Here is an 18,251-nt window from a genome sequence, read left to right as displayed (position 1 = left end):
GGGAAAGAGAAGTGTGGGATTTAGACAGCTGCAGCAAGGGAGTGTCAGATGTTTAAAGGGGATATTAATAAAATGGTTTTATGAATACTGGGTGATATAACACATTCCTTTTTATTCCCAAGAAACCTTCAGAGAAAAAATGACCTAAGACAGGTGTGACCAAGATAGTGGAGTAGGAAGACACTGAGCTAACCTCCTCCCATGGGCACACCAACTAGTTACAGAGCAACTATTAATGAGAACGACCTGAAGACTAGCAGAAAAGATTTTCTTGAACTAAAGATATAAATAAGGAATCACAATGAGATGGATAGGAGGGACAGAGATGCAGTATAGTCAAGACCCATACCCCTGGGAGGTCACCCCCAAATGGAAGGATGATCACAATTGCAGAGGTCCTCCCCAAGGAACAAGAGGTCTGAGCCCCACATCAGCAGGGTATGCACTGGGAAGACAAACCCTCAGAATTTCTTGCTTTGAAGGCAAGCAGGGCTTGCACATAGGAGGGCTAGAGAGCTGTAGGAAACAGAGATTCTGCTCTTAAAGAGTGCACAAAAAATCTCACATGCTCTGAGTCTCAGCACAGAGGCAGTGATTTGAGAGGAGCCTGAGCCAGACCCACTTGCTGACCTTGAAGAGCCTCCTGGAGAAGAAGGAGGCAGTTGGGAACATCCCTGGGGACAAAAACACCAGTGGCAGCTGTTTGGGGAGCTCATTCTACCATGAGGACACTGGTTTTGGCAAATGCCATTTTGGAGTTCTTCTTCTAGTCTATTAGCTCTGGGAGGTTACCCACCCACCAGTGGGCTGGTACCAGCCCCAGGGCCCTCATAGACCCACAGCCAGCTGCCCCAGGACCTGGCTCTGTGCACAAGTGCGCCAACAGTCACAAGGCAGAGTCGGCAGTGAACTGGGCTGGGGGCCAGCCTCACCTACCAACATGCCCACAGTAGTCAGTCCCACCACAACAGAACGGCCCACACAGCATACATAGGGGGTCCACCTAGAGCATGTAGCTCTGTTGATCAGAGGAGAGTGTGCTGCTGGGTCCCACAGGACAGCTTCTCCAAGATCAGAACATGTAACCAACTTACCTAATGCATAGAAATAAGCACAGAGAAATAAATACACACAATTTGAGGAGAGAGAGGAATATGTTCTCAACAAAGGCACAAGACAAAACCTCAGAAAAAGAACTAAATGAGGTGGAGAAAAGCAATCTACTTGAAAAAGATTTCAAAGTAATGATAATAAATATGTTCAATGAACTTGAGAGAAGAATGGATAAACACAATGAGAATTTAAATAAAATTAGAAAATATAAAGAAAAACCAAACAGAGCTGAAGAATACAATAACTGAAATAAAAAATTCACTAGAAGGAAGCAACAGTGGATTAGGTCATACAGAGGAATGGATCAGCAAACTGGAAGACACCCAAGCTGAACAAAAAATTAAAAAAGAAAATAATTAACAAAAAAATGAGTGTAGTTTAAGAGACCTCTGGGACAACCAAAGTGTACAAATATTTGCATCATAGGGGTCCAAGAAGGATAAGAGAGAGAGAAAGCATCAAAGAACTTATTTGAAGGAATAATAGCTGAAAAGTTCCCCAATCTGGGAAAGGGAACAGACATCCATGTCCAAGAAGCACAAAGAGTCCCAAACAAGATGAACCCAAAGCAGTCCACACCAATACACATTATATTAATATGGCATATATTAAAGATAAAGAGAGAATATTAAGAGCAGCAAGAGGAAACAAATAGTTACACACATGGGAACTCCCATAAGACTGTCAGCTGACTTTTCAGTAGAAATTTTGCAGGCCAGAAGGGAGTGGCACCATATATTCAAAGTGATGAAAGGATAAAACATGCAACCAAGAATACTCTATCTGGCAAGGCTATCATTCAGATTTGAAGGAGAGATACAAATTTTAAGACAAGCAACAGCTAAAAGAATTCAGCACCACTAAACTGGCTTAACGAGAAATGTTAAAGGGACTTCTCTAAGGGGAAAAGAAAAGACCACAGCCAGAAATATGAAAATTATGAGAGGAAAAATCTCATTGGTTAAAGCAAACATACAATAAAGATAGTAGATCAACCACTTATAAAGCTAGTAGGAAGATTAAAGACAAAAGTAGTAAAATCATCTATATCCACAATAAGTAGTTAAGGGATACACAAAACAAAAAGATGTAAAATATGATGTCAAAAACATTAAATGTGAGGAGGGGGCAAATAAAAATGAAGGGTGGTTAGAATGTGTTCAGACTTAAGTGGTCACCAACTTAAAAATAATCACATGTGGGACTTCCCTTTGGTGTGGTGGTTAAGAATCTGCCTGCCAATGTTGGGGACACAGGTTCGAGCCCTGGTCTGGGAAGATCCCACATGCCACAGAGCCCATGCACCACAACTACTAGGCCTGCACTCTAGAGCCCGTGGGCCACAACTACTGAGGTTGCATGCCACAACTACTGAAGCCTGCGCATCTAGAGCCCGTGCTCCACAACAAGAGAAGCCACTGCAGTGAGAAGCCCTCACACTGCATCGAAGAGTAACCCCCACAACCCGCAACTAGAGAAAGTCTGCATGTAGCAATGAAGACCCAACGCAGCCCAAAATAATCACATGTGTATGTATATATAGTTTGCTATATATAAGCCTCATGGTAGCCACAAACCAAAAAAATCTCTAATAGATACACATGAAAAAAGAGAAAGGAATCCAAACATAACATTAAAGGCAGACATTAAACCACAAGGGAAGAGAGCAAAAAAGAAGAAAAAAGAACTATAAAAACAACCAGAAAACAACAAAATGGCAATAAGTACATTACAGACCAATATAACTGATGAACATGGATACAAAATCCTCAACAAAATATTAGCAAAGAGAATTCAACAATACCTTAAAAGGATCATACACCATGATTGAGTGGAATTTGTGCCTGGGATGCAAGGATGTTTCAACATCAGCAAATTAGTCAATGTGTTACATCACACTAACAAACTGAAGAATAAAAATCATATTATCATTTTCATAAATACAGAAAAAACTTTTGACAGAATTCAGTATCTTTTTATGACAAAAACTCTCAACAAAGTGGGTATAGAGGGAACATATGTCAACATATAAAGGCCATATGTGACAAACCCATAGCTAACATCATATTCAGTGGTGAAAAGGTGAAAGCATTTCCTCTAAGATCAGGAACAAGAAAAGGTTGCCCACTCTCACTCCTTTTATTCAATGTAGTATTGGGAGTTCTATTCAAAACAATCAGACAAGAAAAAGAAATAAAATATATCCAAATTAGAAAGGAAGAATTCAAACTGTCACTGTTTGCAGATGACAGGATACTATACATTGAATATCCTAAAGAAGCCACCAAAAAACTATTAGAACTAATAAACAAATTCAATAAAGTTTCAGGATACAAAATTAATACACAGAAATCTGTTGCGTTTCTATATACTAACACTGAAATATCAGAATGAGAAATTAAGAAAACAGTCCCATTTACAACTGCATCAAAAAGAATAAAATACCTAAGAATAAACCTAGCCAAGGAGGTAGACAACTTGTACTTGGAAAACTATAAGGCACTGATAAAATAAATTGAAGGGGACACAAGCAAAAACCAAAATATAGCATGCTCACAGATTGGAAGAATTAATATTGTTAAAATGACCATACTACCCAAGGCAACCTACAGATTCAATGCAATCTATCAAAATACCAAAGGCAATTTCACAGAACTACAACTAATAATTCTAAAACTTATACAGAAACACAAAAAACCCCAAATAGCCATAACAATCTTGAGAAAGAAGAACAAAGCTGGAGGAATTATGCTCTTGATTTCAAAAACATACTAAAAGCTACAGTAATCAAAACAATATGGTAGTGGCACAAAACAGACACACAGCTCAAAAGAACAGAATAGAGATCCCAGAAATAAACCCACACCCATATGGTCAATTAATCTATGACAAAGGAGGCAAGAATTATAGTGGGGAAAATACAGCCTCTTCAAAAAACCATGTTGGGAAAAGTTGACTGCTACATGCAAAAAAATAAAACTGGATTACATTCTCACATCATATATAAAAATAAATTCAAACTGGATTAAAAACTTAAATGGAAGACCTGAAACCACAAAACTCCTAGAAGAAAACAGGAAGCACCCTTTTTGACACTGGTCTTAGCATTTTTTAAAAAAAATTTGTCTCCTCAGGCAAGGGAAACAAGAGCAAAAATTAACAAATGGGACTACATCAAAGTGAAAAGCTTTTGCACAATGAAGGAAACTATAAACAAAACAAAAAGGCAGCTTACTGAATATTTGCAAATAATATATCTGATAGGGGATTAATATCTAAAATATACAAACAAAACAAAACAAAACAAACAAAACAAAACAAAACAAAACAAAAAGGCAGCTTACTGAATATTTGCAAATAATATATCTGATAGGGGATTAATATCTAAAATATACAAATAATTAATATCACTCAACATCAAAAAAACCAAACAACTGCATTAAAAAATGGCAGGGACCTGAAGAGATGTTTTTCCAAATAAGGCATACAGATGGCCAAAAGGCACATGTAAAGATAGCCAACATCACTCATCAAACCAAAACCACAATGAGATATCACTTCACACGTGTCAGAATGGCTATATCACAAAGACAGCAGATAACAAGCATTGGCAAGGCTGTGGAGAAAAATGAGCCTTTGTAAACTGTTGGTGGAAATGTAAATTGGTGCAGTCACTCTGGAAAACGGTATGGAGATTCCTCAACAAATTGAAAAGAGAACTACCATATGATCCAGCAACTACACCACTGGGTATTTATCCAAAGGAAACAAAAACACTTTGAAAAGATACATGTACCCTGATGTTTATAGGAGCATTATTTACAATAATAATAAAATAAAAATTTACAATAATAATTAAAAAATAAATATTTATTTATTTACAATAGCCAAGATATGGAAGCAACCTAAGTGTCCATTGATAGAGGAATGGGTATAAAAATATATTTTATATATATATACACACACACACATACAATGGAATACTACCCAGACATTAAAAAATGAAATCTTGTCATTTGGGACAACATGGATGAATATAGAGGGTATTATCCTAAGAGAAAGTCAAATATCACATCATCTCACTTATATGTGGAATCTAAAAAACAAAACAAAGAAACAAACAAAACAAAAGCAGACTCATAAAGATGTAGAGAATAAAAGGGTGGTTGCCAGAAAGAAGGGGGATGGGTAGGTGGGTGAAATGGGTGAAGGGGATTAAGGGGTACAAACCTTAAATAAGTCATGGGGATGTAATAAGCAGCATAAAGAATATGGTCAGTAACATTTTAATAACTTTGTATGGGGACAGATGGTTACTAGAATTATTGTGGTGCTAGTGGATGCAAATGTCATATCATTATGTAATACACGTGAAATTAACATACTATTGTAAGTCAACTGTATTTCAATAAAAAAGAAAAGCTATCTAGCATCCACACAATGAAATACTATGCAAAGAAGTACCAAAGAGAAAAATAAAGAATGAGAAATCTCTTTCTATATTGATTTTTGAAGATTTTGTGGATATTGTTAAATTTAAAAATAAGAGGAAGAACAGCGTGCATTTACTATTTGTGTAAGAAAGAAAAGAATATATATTTATTTGGCTTATAAATGCATTACAATATCTGAAAGGATTAACAACTGTGGTTATTATAGTGTGTGTGTGTGCGTGTGCATGTGTGTGTGTGTGTGTGCATACACATTTGGGAACTGTGTAGATGGAGGACCTAGAAAGGAGGGAGACCTTTCATGGTAAGACTCAATATATTTTTTGACTTTTAATTTAAGACTCCCAAGAAGTTGCAAAAATTGGTCAGAGTTCCCAGGTACCCATCACACAGCTTCTCCCAATGATATCATCTTACATAACTATGCCACATGATCAAAATCAGAAAACTGATGATAGTGCAGTACTATTAACGGACTGCATTTGGATTTTGCCAGTTTTTACATGCATTTTTTTTTGGTGTATAGTTCTATGAAATTTTATCATATGCAGAGATAAGTGAAAAATCCACAGCAATCAGGATACATAGCTGCTCCATCATCCCAAAGAAACTCACTCATGCTATCCCTTTGTAGACAGACTCTTCCCCCAGTACTAATCCTGGCAACTCCTAGTCTGTTCTCCATCACCATAATTTTGTTTCTTTTAGTACTTTTTGATGTTTGAACCAAGTAAATGTACTATTTTGTTAAACTTTAATAATAAAAGAGAACTGAATAACTCTTCATGCTTTTGTAGTTAAATATGTGTGTTTGTGTTTTAATGACTTGACAATTTTCAATTAGCCTTAAGGCGAGAGTGAGGTGGCTTATGCCTGTACAGGCAGGCCTAGGTTACGAAAACATTGAAGAAAGATCTCTTCCCTCCCCTCCCTTCCCCTTTCCTCCACTCCCTTCTATTGTTCCCAGGACCCAGGGATGTTTTGTGCCTGCTGCCTCTGGGTCTCCTGAGGCTCTGGGGCTCATAAGCTTGCCGGTCTGTCACCTATGCCAGGGTGGGTTAAGTACTGCCTGCCCTTAGCTCACCTTGCGCTTGGCAGAGACTTGCTCGTGGTAACGGTCAGAGGAGTCCCCAGGGATCTCGCTGGCCCACAGTGTGATACCCACTACAGTGTACGCATAGCCTATCACCAGCAGGGGGAGGAAGTAGATCAACACAGTCACACAGATGTGGTACCTGCAACAAGGTGGATGGAAGTGGTCAGTTCAAGAAATAATAGGGTTGGTCAAGCCTTTACGGTTACATTTCTCAGCATTTGCCATTAATAAGCTTTGATGATAAGGCTAGCCACCTGCATTGGATGGATGGGTGTTATGTTAATGGATAAAGTAGAGAAAGCAAATCTCTTCAACTTATGTTTTTCTTATGGACTTTTTCCATAATGGAGATTCCTATTCAGAATGAAAAGAGAAGAACAAACACTGATCAGAGGGAACTGAATCTGTTGTATACCTACGGCAATTTTAGTTGATGTTAAGTTCAATATTGCTTACCTCTCCCTCCAAAGAGAAAATGCAATCTTAGGCTGCATTAATGGAACTATATTCTCTAGAATAAAGGAGGTGATTTTACTGCTCAATACATACTTGTCAGATTTAAACTTAGGGTAAATTTTGGTGCAGGGACATAGACCAACTAGTACATTCAGATAAGAACCATCATCATGGTTAATGAGACAATCTATCCTAAATGACAAATGGCTTCACGGATATAAGCATAATTATCTTGGAGAGAGATAAGACTTATCCTAGAATTAGGATCAGTAGGTGAGAGCCACAAAGTTTAAGCTACTTTTAGGCCTGGTCCTTAAATATATATCTCCAGATGGAAGCTGTCTGGGTCTCTGAGTTACCACTTGGAGGACAGATACCAAATGATTTGAGTCTGATTGGAATATGAGAAAGAAACAAACCTTTGCAGTGTTAAACCACAGCTTTTGAGGTTTCTTACAACAGCACAACTTATCCTATTCTGTTTAAGATGAAGCTCATTGTAAGTTGGATATTTTAATAAGTTATTTGAATTTTGAGAAAGAGTATTTTTTCTCAGATGGTCTGGCTAGTTATAGGCCTTTCCCCCTGATGTGAGTTTAATGCAAAGCCTCAGCATTCCTGATAATAATAATAATAATAATAATAATAATAATAATAAGAAGAAGAAGAAGAAGAAGAAGAACAGCTAATATTTTGAGGGGTTTACTCTAGGTCACTGTGTTCATAATAACATTAATGATAGTATTAATAGCTGAACTGGAAGTTAGATTTTATTGAGTGAATAGCACAGTGCCATGCACTTTACTGGCATTATCTTCTTTAATCCTCAAAACAAATGATTAGGTAGATACTATCATAGTCCCATTTTGTAGATATGGAAACCAAAGCTTAGAATTTAATTAACTTTCTGAAATTCACAGCTGGTAAAATGAGCTGAGATTAGAACGCAGGACTGTGACCACAGAACCAGCTTATTGTCACTGGAGAAAAGTCACCCAGTGATATATATATTTTTTAATTTAATTTAATTTATTTTTTTATACAGTAGGTTCTTATTAGTTATCTATTTTATACATATTAGTGTATACATGTCAATCCCAATCTCCAAATTCACCCAACGACCACCATCAACCACCACCACTTTCCCCCATTGGTGTCCATATGTTTCTTCTCTACACTGTGTCTCTATTTCTGCCCTGCAAACCGGTTCATCTGTACCATTTTTCTAGGCTCCACATATATATGTTAATATACTATATTTGTTTTTCTCTTTCTGGCTCACTTCACTCTGTATGACAGTCTCTAGATCCATCCATGTCTCTACAAGTGACCCAATTTCATTCCTTTTTATGGCTGAGTAATATTCCGTTGTATATATGTACTACCTCTTCTTTATCCATTCATCTGTTGATGGGCATTTAGATTGCTTCCATGACCTGGTTATTGTAAATAGTGCTGCAAGGAACATCAGAGTGCATGTGTCTTTTTGAATTATGGTTTTCTTTAGGTGTATGCCCTGTAGTGGGATTGCTGGGTCACATGGTAATTCTATTTTTAGTTTTTAAAGGAACCTCCATACTGTTCTCCATAGTGGCTGTATCAATTTATATTCCCACCAACAGTGCAAGAGGGTTTCCTTTTCTCCACACCCTCTCCAACATTTGTTGTTTGTAGATTTTCTGATGATGCCCATTCTAACTGGTGTGAGGTGATACCTCATTGTGGTTTTGATTTGCATTTCTCTAATAATTAGTGATGTTGAGTAGCTTTTCATGTGCTTCTTGGCCATCTGTATGTCTTCTTTGGAGAAATGTCTATTTAGGTCTTCTGCCCATTTTTTGATTCGGTTATTTGTTTTATTAATATTGAGCTGCATGAACTATTTATATATTTTGGAGATTAATCCTTTGTCCATTGATTCATTTGCAAATATTTTCTCCAATTCTGAGGGTTTTCTTTTCATCTTGTTCGTTGTTTCCTTTGCTGTGCAAAAGCTTTTAAGTTTCATTAGGTCCCATTTGTTTATTTTTGTTTTTATTTCCATTACTCTAGGAGGTGGATCAAAAAAGATCTTGATGTGATTTATGTCAAAGACTGTTCTGCCTATGTTTTCCTCTAAGATTTTTATAGTTTCTGGTCTTACATTTTCATCCATTTTGAGTATATTTTTGTGTATGGTGTTAGGGAGGGTTCTAATTTCATTCTTTTACATGTAGCTGTCCAGTTTTCCCATCACCATTTATTGAAGAGACTGTCTTTTCTCCATTGTGTAACCTTGCTTCCTTTGCCATAGATTAGTTTACCATAGGTGTGTGGGTTTACCTCTGGTCTTTCTATCCTGTTACATTGATCTATATTTCTGTTTTTGTGCCAGTACCATATTTTCTTGATTACTGTAGCTTTGTAGTGTAGTCTGAAGTCAGGGAGTCTGACTCCTCCACCTCCGTTTTTTTTCCCCTCAAGACTGCTTTGGCTATTCAGGGTTTTTTGTCTCTATACAAATTTTAAGATTTTTTTGTTCTAGTTATGTAAAAAATGCCACTGGTAATTCGATAGGGATTGAATTGAATGTGTAGATTGCTTTGGGTAGTAGAGTCATTTTCACAATATTGATTCTTCCAATCCAAGAACATGGTATATCTCTCCATCTGTTTGTGTCATCTTTGATTTCTTTCATCAGTGTCTTATAGTTTTCTGAGTACAGGTCTTTTACCTCCTTAGGTAGGTTTATTCCTAGGTATTTTATTCTTTTTGTTGAAATGGTGAATGGGATTATTTCCTTAATTTCTCTTTCTGATCCTTCATTCTTAGTGTATAGGAATGCAAGAGATTTCTGTGCATTAATTTTGTATCCTGCAACTTTACCAAATTCATTAATTAGCTCTAGTCACCCAGTGATATTTTCTCTCACTATTTATGCTTATTTTCTGCAATATTTTTTTCCAAAAAGGAAAACCCACTTACTCACTCAATTTCTCCTTTATCAATAGTTTGTTTTCAATCACTTATTTGCAAAGCCCCACAGTTTTACCACTTATTCTGCCTCCTCTGAACGCTAAAATTTGAAACTTGAAGAAACTTGAAGAGTTCTTAAAGTAACAAGCCACAGATTCAGCAAAGCAGGGTGTTTAGTGCAAGCTGTTATATACAGATTGGCTGTTCCATGCGGACAGGCTGTTCTGTGCAGACAGGCTGTTCCATGCAGACAGGCTGTTCCAGTCTTACCAGACTTTCAATGTTCACTTTGATTGTCTCCTCTAGAAGATTTCTTGGGAGCCTCAGTTCTCTAGTCACCACAGCAGTGACTGCATACTGGTTTCCTACCTGATCTCAGTCCCTCTTCCTAATTGCTGTATAGATACTGATTGAAATCAAAATGTTTGGAGACTATGGTGTCAGGGAGACCCTGGGACCGCACCTACTTCTTCTATCTGTAAGAACAGCCCTCCCTTTTGAAGACCAATACTTACTTGGAGATAAAAACATGTTAACTGAGCTTTGTGGGGTCTTTCCTTCCAAGCACTGAGCATCTTTTTGGAGTCAGGGATGTGATGGGAGAATACTGCAGTCAAGTCACAGATGCTTCTTACCTTGGACCAGTGTTTCTCAAAATTAAACCAGCCTCAGAATCACCTAGAGGGCTTGTACAAATATGGAGGGCTAGGCCCCACTCTGGGACCCACCCAATTTCCAACTTAGCATGTCTGAGGTAAGTCTGAGAATCTGCATTTATAACAAGTTCCCAGGTGATGCTGCTGCTGGTTCTGGTTCAGACTTTGAGAAACACTTAGACCACTGGTTCTCAAGCTCAGAATCACATGAGAAACATCGGGGGAGATTTTTAAATAATCAGTGTCCAGAGATACTCATGTAATTGGTCATGAGTGTGGGAGCAGAAAACCGCAGTTTAGAAAATTTCCCAAGCCATTCTGGAATACAGCTGACATTGAGAATCACCCTTTCAGATCCAAGGCCTACAAGCCTGTTGGAACTACTATATTGTTGTCGGAGATTTAATGACATCACTAAAGTATGTATTAATCATATTTTCTAGTCTCTGTATCTGATACTTTGACATCTTGGGTCTTGCTGATGAATCTAGGAGGGACTGCCTGTCCAGAGCTAGCTAACTCCTAGAGATAACTCTTGCTAGTGTGATTTCATATGCAAACTAAACAACCCAAGGCCCCTACCTGCCATCTATCTGCTTTTTCGGGGCTCTTACACTACAGGATACTATCTTCCTGCCCCAATCACCCCAGGGCCACCTCAGACATCTATGGGCAGCCCCTACACTGGAGCCCACTGAAATGATTCAAACAAGAAAATGCTAGGCCTCTTTACCCTGCCTCACTGGTTGCTTCCCTCAAAAACATAGTAAAAGACTTTCCTACAGTTTCCCCATGCTCTCTGCCTGTGACCCTCTGTAGGGTGGTGTGCGCCTTCCTCTTGGGAACTATGAGTAATAAACTATCTTTTCAATGGAAATAATGTCCTGATCTGTTGGCCTCACTATACCTGAATTCAAAAAATGAAATCTATACTTTAAAACAAAGGGCTCCAGGGAGATCAGCTCGATGCTTTGTGACCACCTAGAGGGGTGGGATAGGGAGGGTGGGAGGGAGACACAAGAGACAGGGGATATGGGGATATATGTATATGTATAGCTGATTTACTATGTTATAAAGCAGAAACTAACACACCATTGTAAAGCATTTATACTCCAATAAAGATGTTAAAAAAAAAAATCCCACAAAGTGCTCTTTGGAAAATCACAGATCAGACCATTAGGAAAATGCTAAGCTAAATCAGTAAACATAAATTATCAGCCTCTTTTTTGTTTTTTAAGAAGGAAAAGTTATTTTGTTATTCATTTGTGAGAAAGAAAAAGTATGGACTTAATTTCAACTAAAATGAGTTATAGACAGGTCCATGCTCCAACAGGGATAATTAAGAATAACAGGAATATGCCCCAGCAATTCCACTTCTAGATACATACCCAGAATTGAATGCAGGGACTCAAACCAATACTTGTACACCAATGTTCATAGCAGCATTATTCACAATAACCAAAGGGTGGAAACAACCCAAATGCCCCTTATTAGATGAATGGATAATCAAAATGTGGTATATACATAAAATAGAATATTATTTAGCCTTAAAAAGAATGAAGTTCTGATACATGCTACAACTGGATGAACCTTGCAAACATTATGCTAAGTGAATAAGCCAGACACAAAAGGACAAATATTATATGACTCCACTTACATGAAATATTTAGAATAGGCAAATTCATAGAGACAGAAAATAGAACAGAGGTTACCAGGAGCTGGGATATGGGGATGGGAGTTACTGTTTAATAGGTACAGAATCTGGGATGATAAAAAGTTCTTGAAATGGATAGTGGTGACAGTTGTATAACATTGTGAATGTAAAATAATAAATTTTACATTATGAATATTTTATCACATATGTAAATGTCATACACACACACATATATTACATAATTTAATAAAAAAACATAAGAACATTTAATCTGACCTGGGGTCCCGGGTCTCCAGATTTTCAGCCTTCTATTCCCCTCAGGTACTCCTCAACAACCCCCAAAATAATAAAAATCCACCTCTGTGATCAAAGGGTAAGTAAATCTTGCTCATATAAACCCCTTTCACATGGAAGTTGCAAATGCTCAATCCAATGTCCAAGTTATCAAAAATTCTAAATGAATGTAGGTCAAATGAATGAAATTTAATCACTAGAAAATATGAAAATAAATATATTTCTTCCATCTGGACACATTCTTGGAGAAGTTTTACCTATTCTTGCAGTTAATTAGAGATAAACCTGCATTTTAATATCTTGCCAAAATCATTATTTTAGAGAACTGGTCAATAGGACCTAGTATAATCTTATTTTGTACAGCTTCATGGTTTTTTTGGCTCTTGAATCTGATGGCTCTCAGAATTAATATCTGCCTTGGGAGAAGAGATCAGGGATCAGGGATCAGGGATGTGCCAAATGTGAGCCAGGGAAAGAATCAGGAGTGACTGCAATAGACTGTGACTGCAAGGACTGCTTGGTTCCCACATGATGAGATAGACGAGACATGTGCATTGATTTTTTTGTGTTTTTTATTGTCTTTTTAAAAACTGAGGCATAGTTGATTTATAAAATTATATGTTTCAGTGCAACATAGTGATTCACAATTTTAGAGGCTATACTCCATTTATAGGTATTATAAAATATTGACTATATCTCCTATTCTGTACAATATATCCTTGTAGCTTATTTATTTTATACATAGTAGTTTGTACCTCTTAATCCCATACTCCTATCTTGCCCCTCCACCCTTGCCTCTCACCACTGGTAAGCACTAGTTTGTCACTATATCTATGAATCTGTTTCTCTTTTGTTATATTCACTAGTTTGTTTTATTTTTTAGATTCCACATATAAGTGATAACATACAGTATTTTGTCTTTTTCTGTCTGACTTATTTCACTAAGTACCTTCCAAGTCCATCCATGTTGTTGCAAGTGGCAAAATTTCATTCCTTTTTATGGCTGAGTAATAGTTCATTGTATTAATATTTATATACCACATCTTCTTTAGTCATTCATCTGGTGATGGATACTTAGGTTGCTTCCATGTCCTGGCTATTGTCAATTATGCTACTATGAACATTGGGATGCATGTATCTTTTTGATTTTTGAATTAGTGTTTTTGTTTTTTTGTATATACATCCAGGAATGGAATTGCTGGGTCATATGGCTAATTCTATTTTTAGTTTTTTGAGGAACCTCCTTTCTGATTTCCATAGTGGCTGCACCAATTTACATTCCCTCCAACAGTGTAGGTTTCTTCACATCCTCACCAACATTTATTATCTGTAGACTTTTTGAAGATAGCCATTCTGACAAGTGTGAGGTGATGTCTCATTGTGATTTTGATTTGCATTTCTCTGATGATTAGTGATACTAAGCATGTTTTCATGTGCCTGTTAACCATCTATATGTCTTCTTTGGAAATATGTCTAATCAGGTCTTCTGTATACTTTTGAGTTGTTTCTTGATATTGAGCTGTATTAACTGTTCATATATTTTAGATATTAAACCCTTATTGGTTATATCATTTGTAAATATTTTCTCCCATTCAGTAGGTTGTCTTTTCATTTTGTCCATGGTTCCCTTTGCAGTACAAAAGCTTTTAAGTTCAGTTAGGTCCCTTTTATTTATTTTTGCTTTTATTTCCTTTGCCTTAGGAGACAGATCCAAAACAATATTGCTATGATTTATGTCAAAGAGTGTTCTGCCTATGTTTTCTTCTAGGAGTTTTATGATTTCAAGCCTTGTATTTAGGTCTTTAACACTAATATCATTTTCTTACATGTAGTTGTCCAATCTTTCCAGCATCACTTATTGAAGAAACTGTCTTTTTCCAATTGTATATTCTTGCCTCATTTGTCATAGATTAATTGACCATAAGTGCATGGGTTTATTTCTGGGCTGTCAATTCTGTTCCATTGATCTATGTGTCTGTTTTTGTGCCAGTACCATACTGTTTTTACTATTATAGTTTTGTAGTATAGTCTGATGTCCAGAAGCATGATCCTCCAGCTCTCTTCTTTCTCAAGATTATTTTGGCTATTCAGGGTCTTTTGTGTTTCCATACAAATTTTAAAATTATTTGTTCTAGTTCTGTGTAAAATTACCCCAGCTTTCTTTTGATTTCCATTTGCATGGATTACCTTTTTCTATCCCCTATTTTCAGTCTGTGTCTTTAGATCTGAGGTGAGTATCTTGTAGGCAGCATTATATACAGGTCTTGTTTTATATTCTTTCAGCCACTCTATGTCTTTTGATAGGAGAATTTAGTCCATTTACATTTAAAGTAATTATTGATATGTACTTTCTTACTGCTATTTTGTTTATTGTTTTTGTGTTGTTTTTGTAGTTCTTTTTGTTTCTTCTTTTTTCTCTTCTACTGTGATTTTATGACTATCTTAATGTTATGTTTGGATTCCTTTCTCTTTTGTGTGTGTATCTATTATAGAGTTTTGGTTTGTGATTACCATAAAGTTTATATATATCTAATTATCTATGTCTATATATGATTGTTTTAAGTTGCTGATCTCTTAATTCAAACACACTTTAACAACCCTGCATTTATACTCTCCTCTCATCTCGATTACTGTTTTTGACTTCATATTTTATGTCTAATTGTTTGGGGTATCCCTTAGTTGCTTATTGTGGATATAGGTGATTTTACTACTTCTGTCTTTTAACCTTCCTACTAGCTTTATGCATATCCTACCTTTACTGTATATTTGCCTTTATGAGTCTTTTCCTTTCATAATTTTCATGTTTCTAGTTGTGGCCTTTCCTTTTTTTACTTAGAGAAGCCCCTTTAGCATTTCTATTAAAGCTGGTGTAGTTGCTGAACTATTTTAGCTTTTGCTTGTCTGTAAAATTTTTGACCCCTTCATCAAATCTGAAAGAGAGCCTTGCTGGGTACTGTGTTTTTGGTTGTAGGCTTTTCCTCTTTTATCACTTTAAATATATCATGCCACTCACTTCTGGCCTGCAGAGTTTCTACTGAAAAGTCAGCTGATGGCCTTATGGGAGTTTCCTTGTATGTTATTTGTTGCTTTTCCCTTGCTGCTTTTAATATTCTTTCTTTATCTTTAATTTTTGTCATTTTAATTAGAATGTGTCTTGGTGTGTTCCTCTTTGGGTTAATCCTGTATGGGACTCTCTGCATTTCCTGGACTTGGATGACTGTTCCTTTCCCAGGTTAGGGAAGTTTTCAGCTATTATGTTTTCAAATATATTCTCAGCCCCTTTCTCTTTCTCTCTTCTCCTGGAATCTCTATAAAGCAAATATTAGTGCACTTGGTGTTGTCCCAGAGACCTCTTAAACTGTCCTCATTTCTTTACATTCTTTTATTTTTTTTTCTGTTCAGTGGCAGTGATTTCCACTACCCTGTCTTCCAGCTCACTGATTCATTCCTCTGTATCATTTAGTCTACTTTTGATTCCTTCTGGTGTATTTTTCATTTCAGTTATTGTATTCTTCATCTCTATTTGGTTATTCTTTATATTTTCTAACTCTTTGTTAAAAACTTATAACTTCTGACTCTGTGCATCTATTCTTCTCCCGAGTTCATTACCCTGAACTCTTTCTTGGGTAGAGTGCATATCTCCACTTCACTTAGCTCCTCTTCTGGGGTTTTATCTTGTTCCTTCATTTTGAACAAGTTCCTCTGTTGCCTTATTTTTCCCAACTTGCTGTTTTTAATTTCTATGTATCTGGAAGTTTGGTTATATTTCCTGACTGTGGAAAGGTGGCCTTTTTTAGGAGATGTCCTATGTGTCTGGCAGCACACTCCTCTCTCATCACTAGAGCTATATGCTCCTCTGTGTGGGCTTTGTGTGTTCTTCTGTTGTGGCAGGTTGACTACTGTGAGTGGTCTGGTAGGCTTGGTTGGCCCTGGTCTGGTTGGTTGCTAGGCCCTGCCTTGTGTGAATGTTGCTGGACACTAGTTGGTGAGGCTGGGTTACAAGGCAGTTGGCTTCAGAACCCAAGGAGGACCAAGGGCTAGTGCTGACTCACTGGTGGACGGAGTTGGGGTCCAGGAGACTCCAGCATTGTTACCTGCCCACTGGTGGGTGAAGCCAGGTTCTGGGGCTAATGCTGGCCCACTCGCAGGCAGAATTGGGTCCTGGGATCTATCTGCAAGACCCAGGGGTCCCAGAGCTTCTGTCAGACTGCTGGTGGGTGGGGTCAGTTTCTGACACAGTAGGCTGTTTTGTCGGGCATGTCCCAAAGCGTCTGTTAGCCTGCTAGTGGGCAGGGCCTGGGTTCAGTCAGACCAAGGGCCTGGGTTCAGTCAGTCCAAGCAGGTGCTGGACTGGTAGTGAGTGGGCTAGGTTTTCAGGCTGTGGGGTTGCTGTTGTCCTATGGCTGGGCTCCACCTGCAGGTAGGTGACGCTGGTCCTGAGGAGAACATTCTCACTGGTGGGCAAAGCTGGGGCCCATCTTGTCCCAGGGCAGGATCTGGCCTGCTATTGTGTGGACTGGGTCCTCAGGCTATGGGGCTGTGTATGTTCTGTGGCTCATGTCCACCTGTTAGTGAGTGAGGCTGGTCTCAAGGCTACAGCAGGGTTGGTGGGGCCAGCGATTCTGGGGAATGGGTCTGCCTACTGGTGTGTGAAGCTAAGTCCTGAGGTCTCTGAGTGCAAGGTCCTGGGGGGGTCCCAGTTTTCGTTCTTGCACTCTGGTGTGTGGGGCCAGGTCCTGGACATTTTGGTGGGCAGGACTGTGTCCAGTGGTGGCTGTGGACTCAGGGGGTTTTAAGGCACCCTGGTGTAAGTGGGGTGTTAAAGTCCCCTACTATTATTAATTTCTTTTTTTAATGTCTCTTAATATTTGCTTTATATATATAGGTGGTCCTGTATAGGGTGCATATATGTTAATGTGTGTAATACCCTCCTCTTGCAGTGATCACTTTATCACTATATAATGCCCTTATTTGTCTTTTGTTATAGAATTTGTTTTAAATTCTATTTTGTCTGATATGAGTATTGCTATCTGCTTCCTTGTCATTTCCATTTGCATGAAATATCTATTTCTATCCCCTTAATTTCATTCTGTGTGTCTTTGGTTCTGCAGTACATCTCTTGTAAGCAGCATATAGATAGGTCTTGTTTTTTTTCTTTATCCATTCAGCCATTCTATGTCTTTTGGTTGGAGCATTCAGTCCATTGACATTTAAAGTAATTATTGATAGGTATGCACTTATTGACATCTTATTACTCATTTTCAAGTTGTTTTTGTAGTTTTTCCCTGTTCTTTTCTTTTTCTCTTAGTCTCTCCACTTATGGTTTGATGATTACCTTAGTGGTATGCTTGTCCTCCCCTCTCTCTTGTTTTTGAGTATTTACTGTAGCTTTTTGATTTATGGTTACCATGGGGTTCATATATGTTCACTTATAACTATATCTATTTGTTTTAAGCAGGTAGTACTTTAAGTTCAAACATATTCTAAACGATCTACATTTTTTATTCCCTTCCCCCATACTTTGTGTTTTTGATGTCACATTTTACACCTTCATATTTATCCCTTTACTGATTATT

General features: G+C 37.6%; 1 protein-coding gene across 1 annotated transcript in view; it reads right to left on the bottom strand.

Annotated features, from left to right (window-relative positions):
- Positions 1–18,251, bottom strand: part of TACR1 (tachykinin receptor 1) — a 105,890-nt gene that overhangs the window by 2,917 nt on the left and 84,722 nt on the right. Inside the window, exon 3 of the mRNA XM_007452999.1 lies at positions 6,649–6,799. Coding sequence (XP_007453061.1) covers positions 6,649–6,799 — 151 coding nt within the window. The remainder of the gene's footprint in view (positions 1–6,648; positions 6,800–18,251) is intronic.

This window comes from Lipotes vexillifer, unplaced genomic scaffold (assembly GCF_000442215.2).
Source record: "Lipotes vexillifer unplaced genomic scaffold, Lipotes_vexillifer_v1.1 scaffold800, whole genome shotgun sequence".
Classification (NCBI taxonomy): domain Eukaryota; kingdom Metazoa; phylum Chordata; class Mammalia; order Artiodactyla; family Lipotidae; genus Lipotes; species Lipotes vexillifer.
Note: the sequence above shows the minus strand (reverse complement) of the source record. Positions and strands in the feature narration are given on the sequence as shown.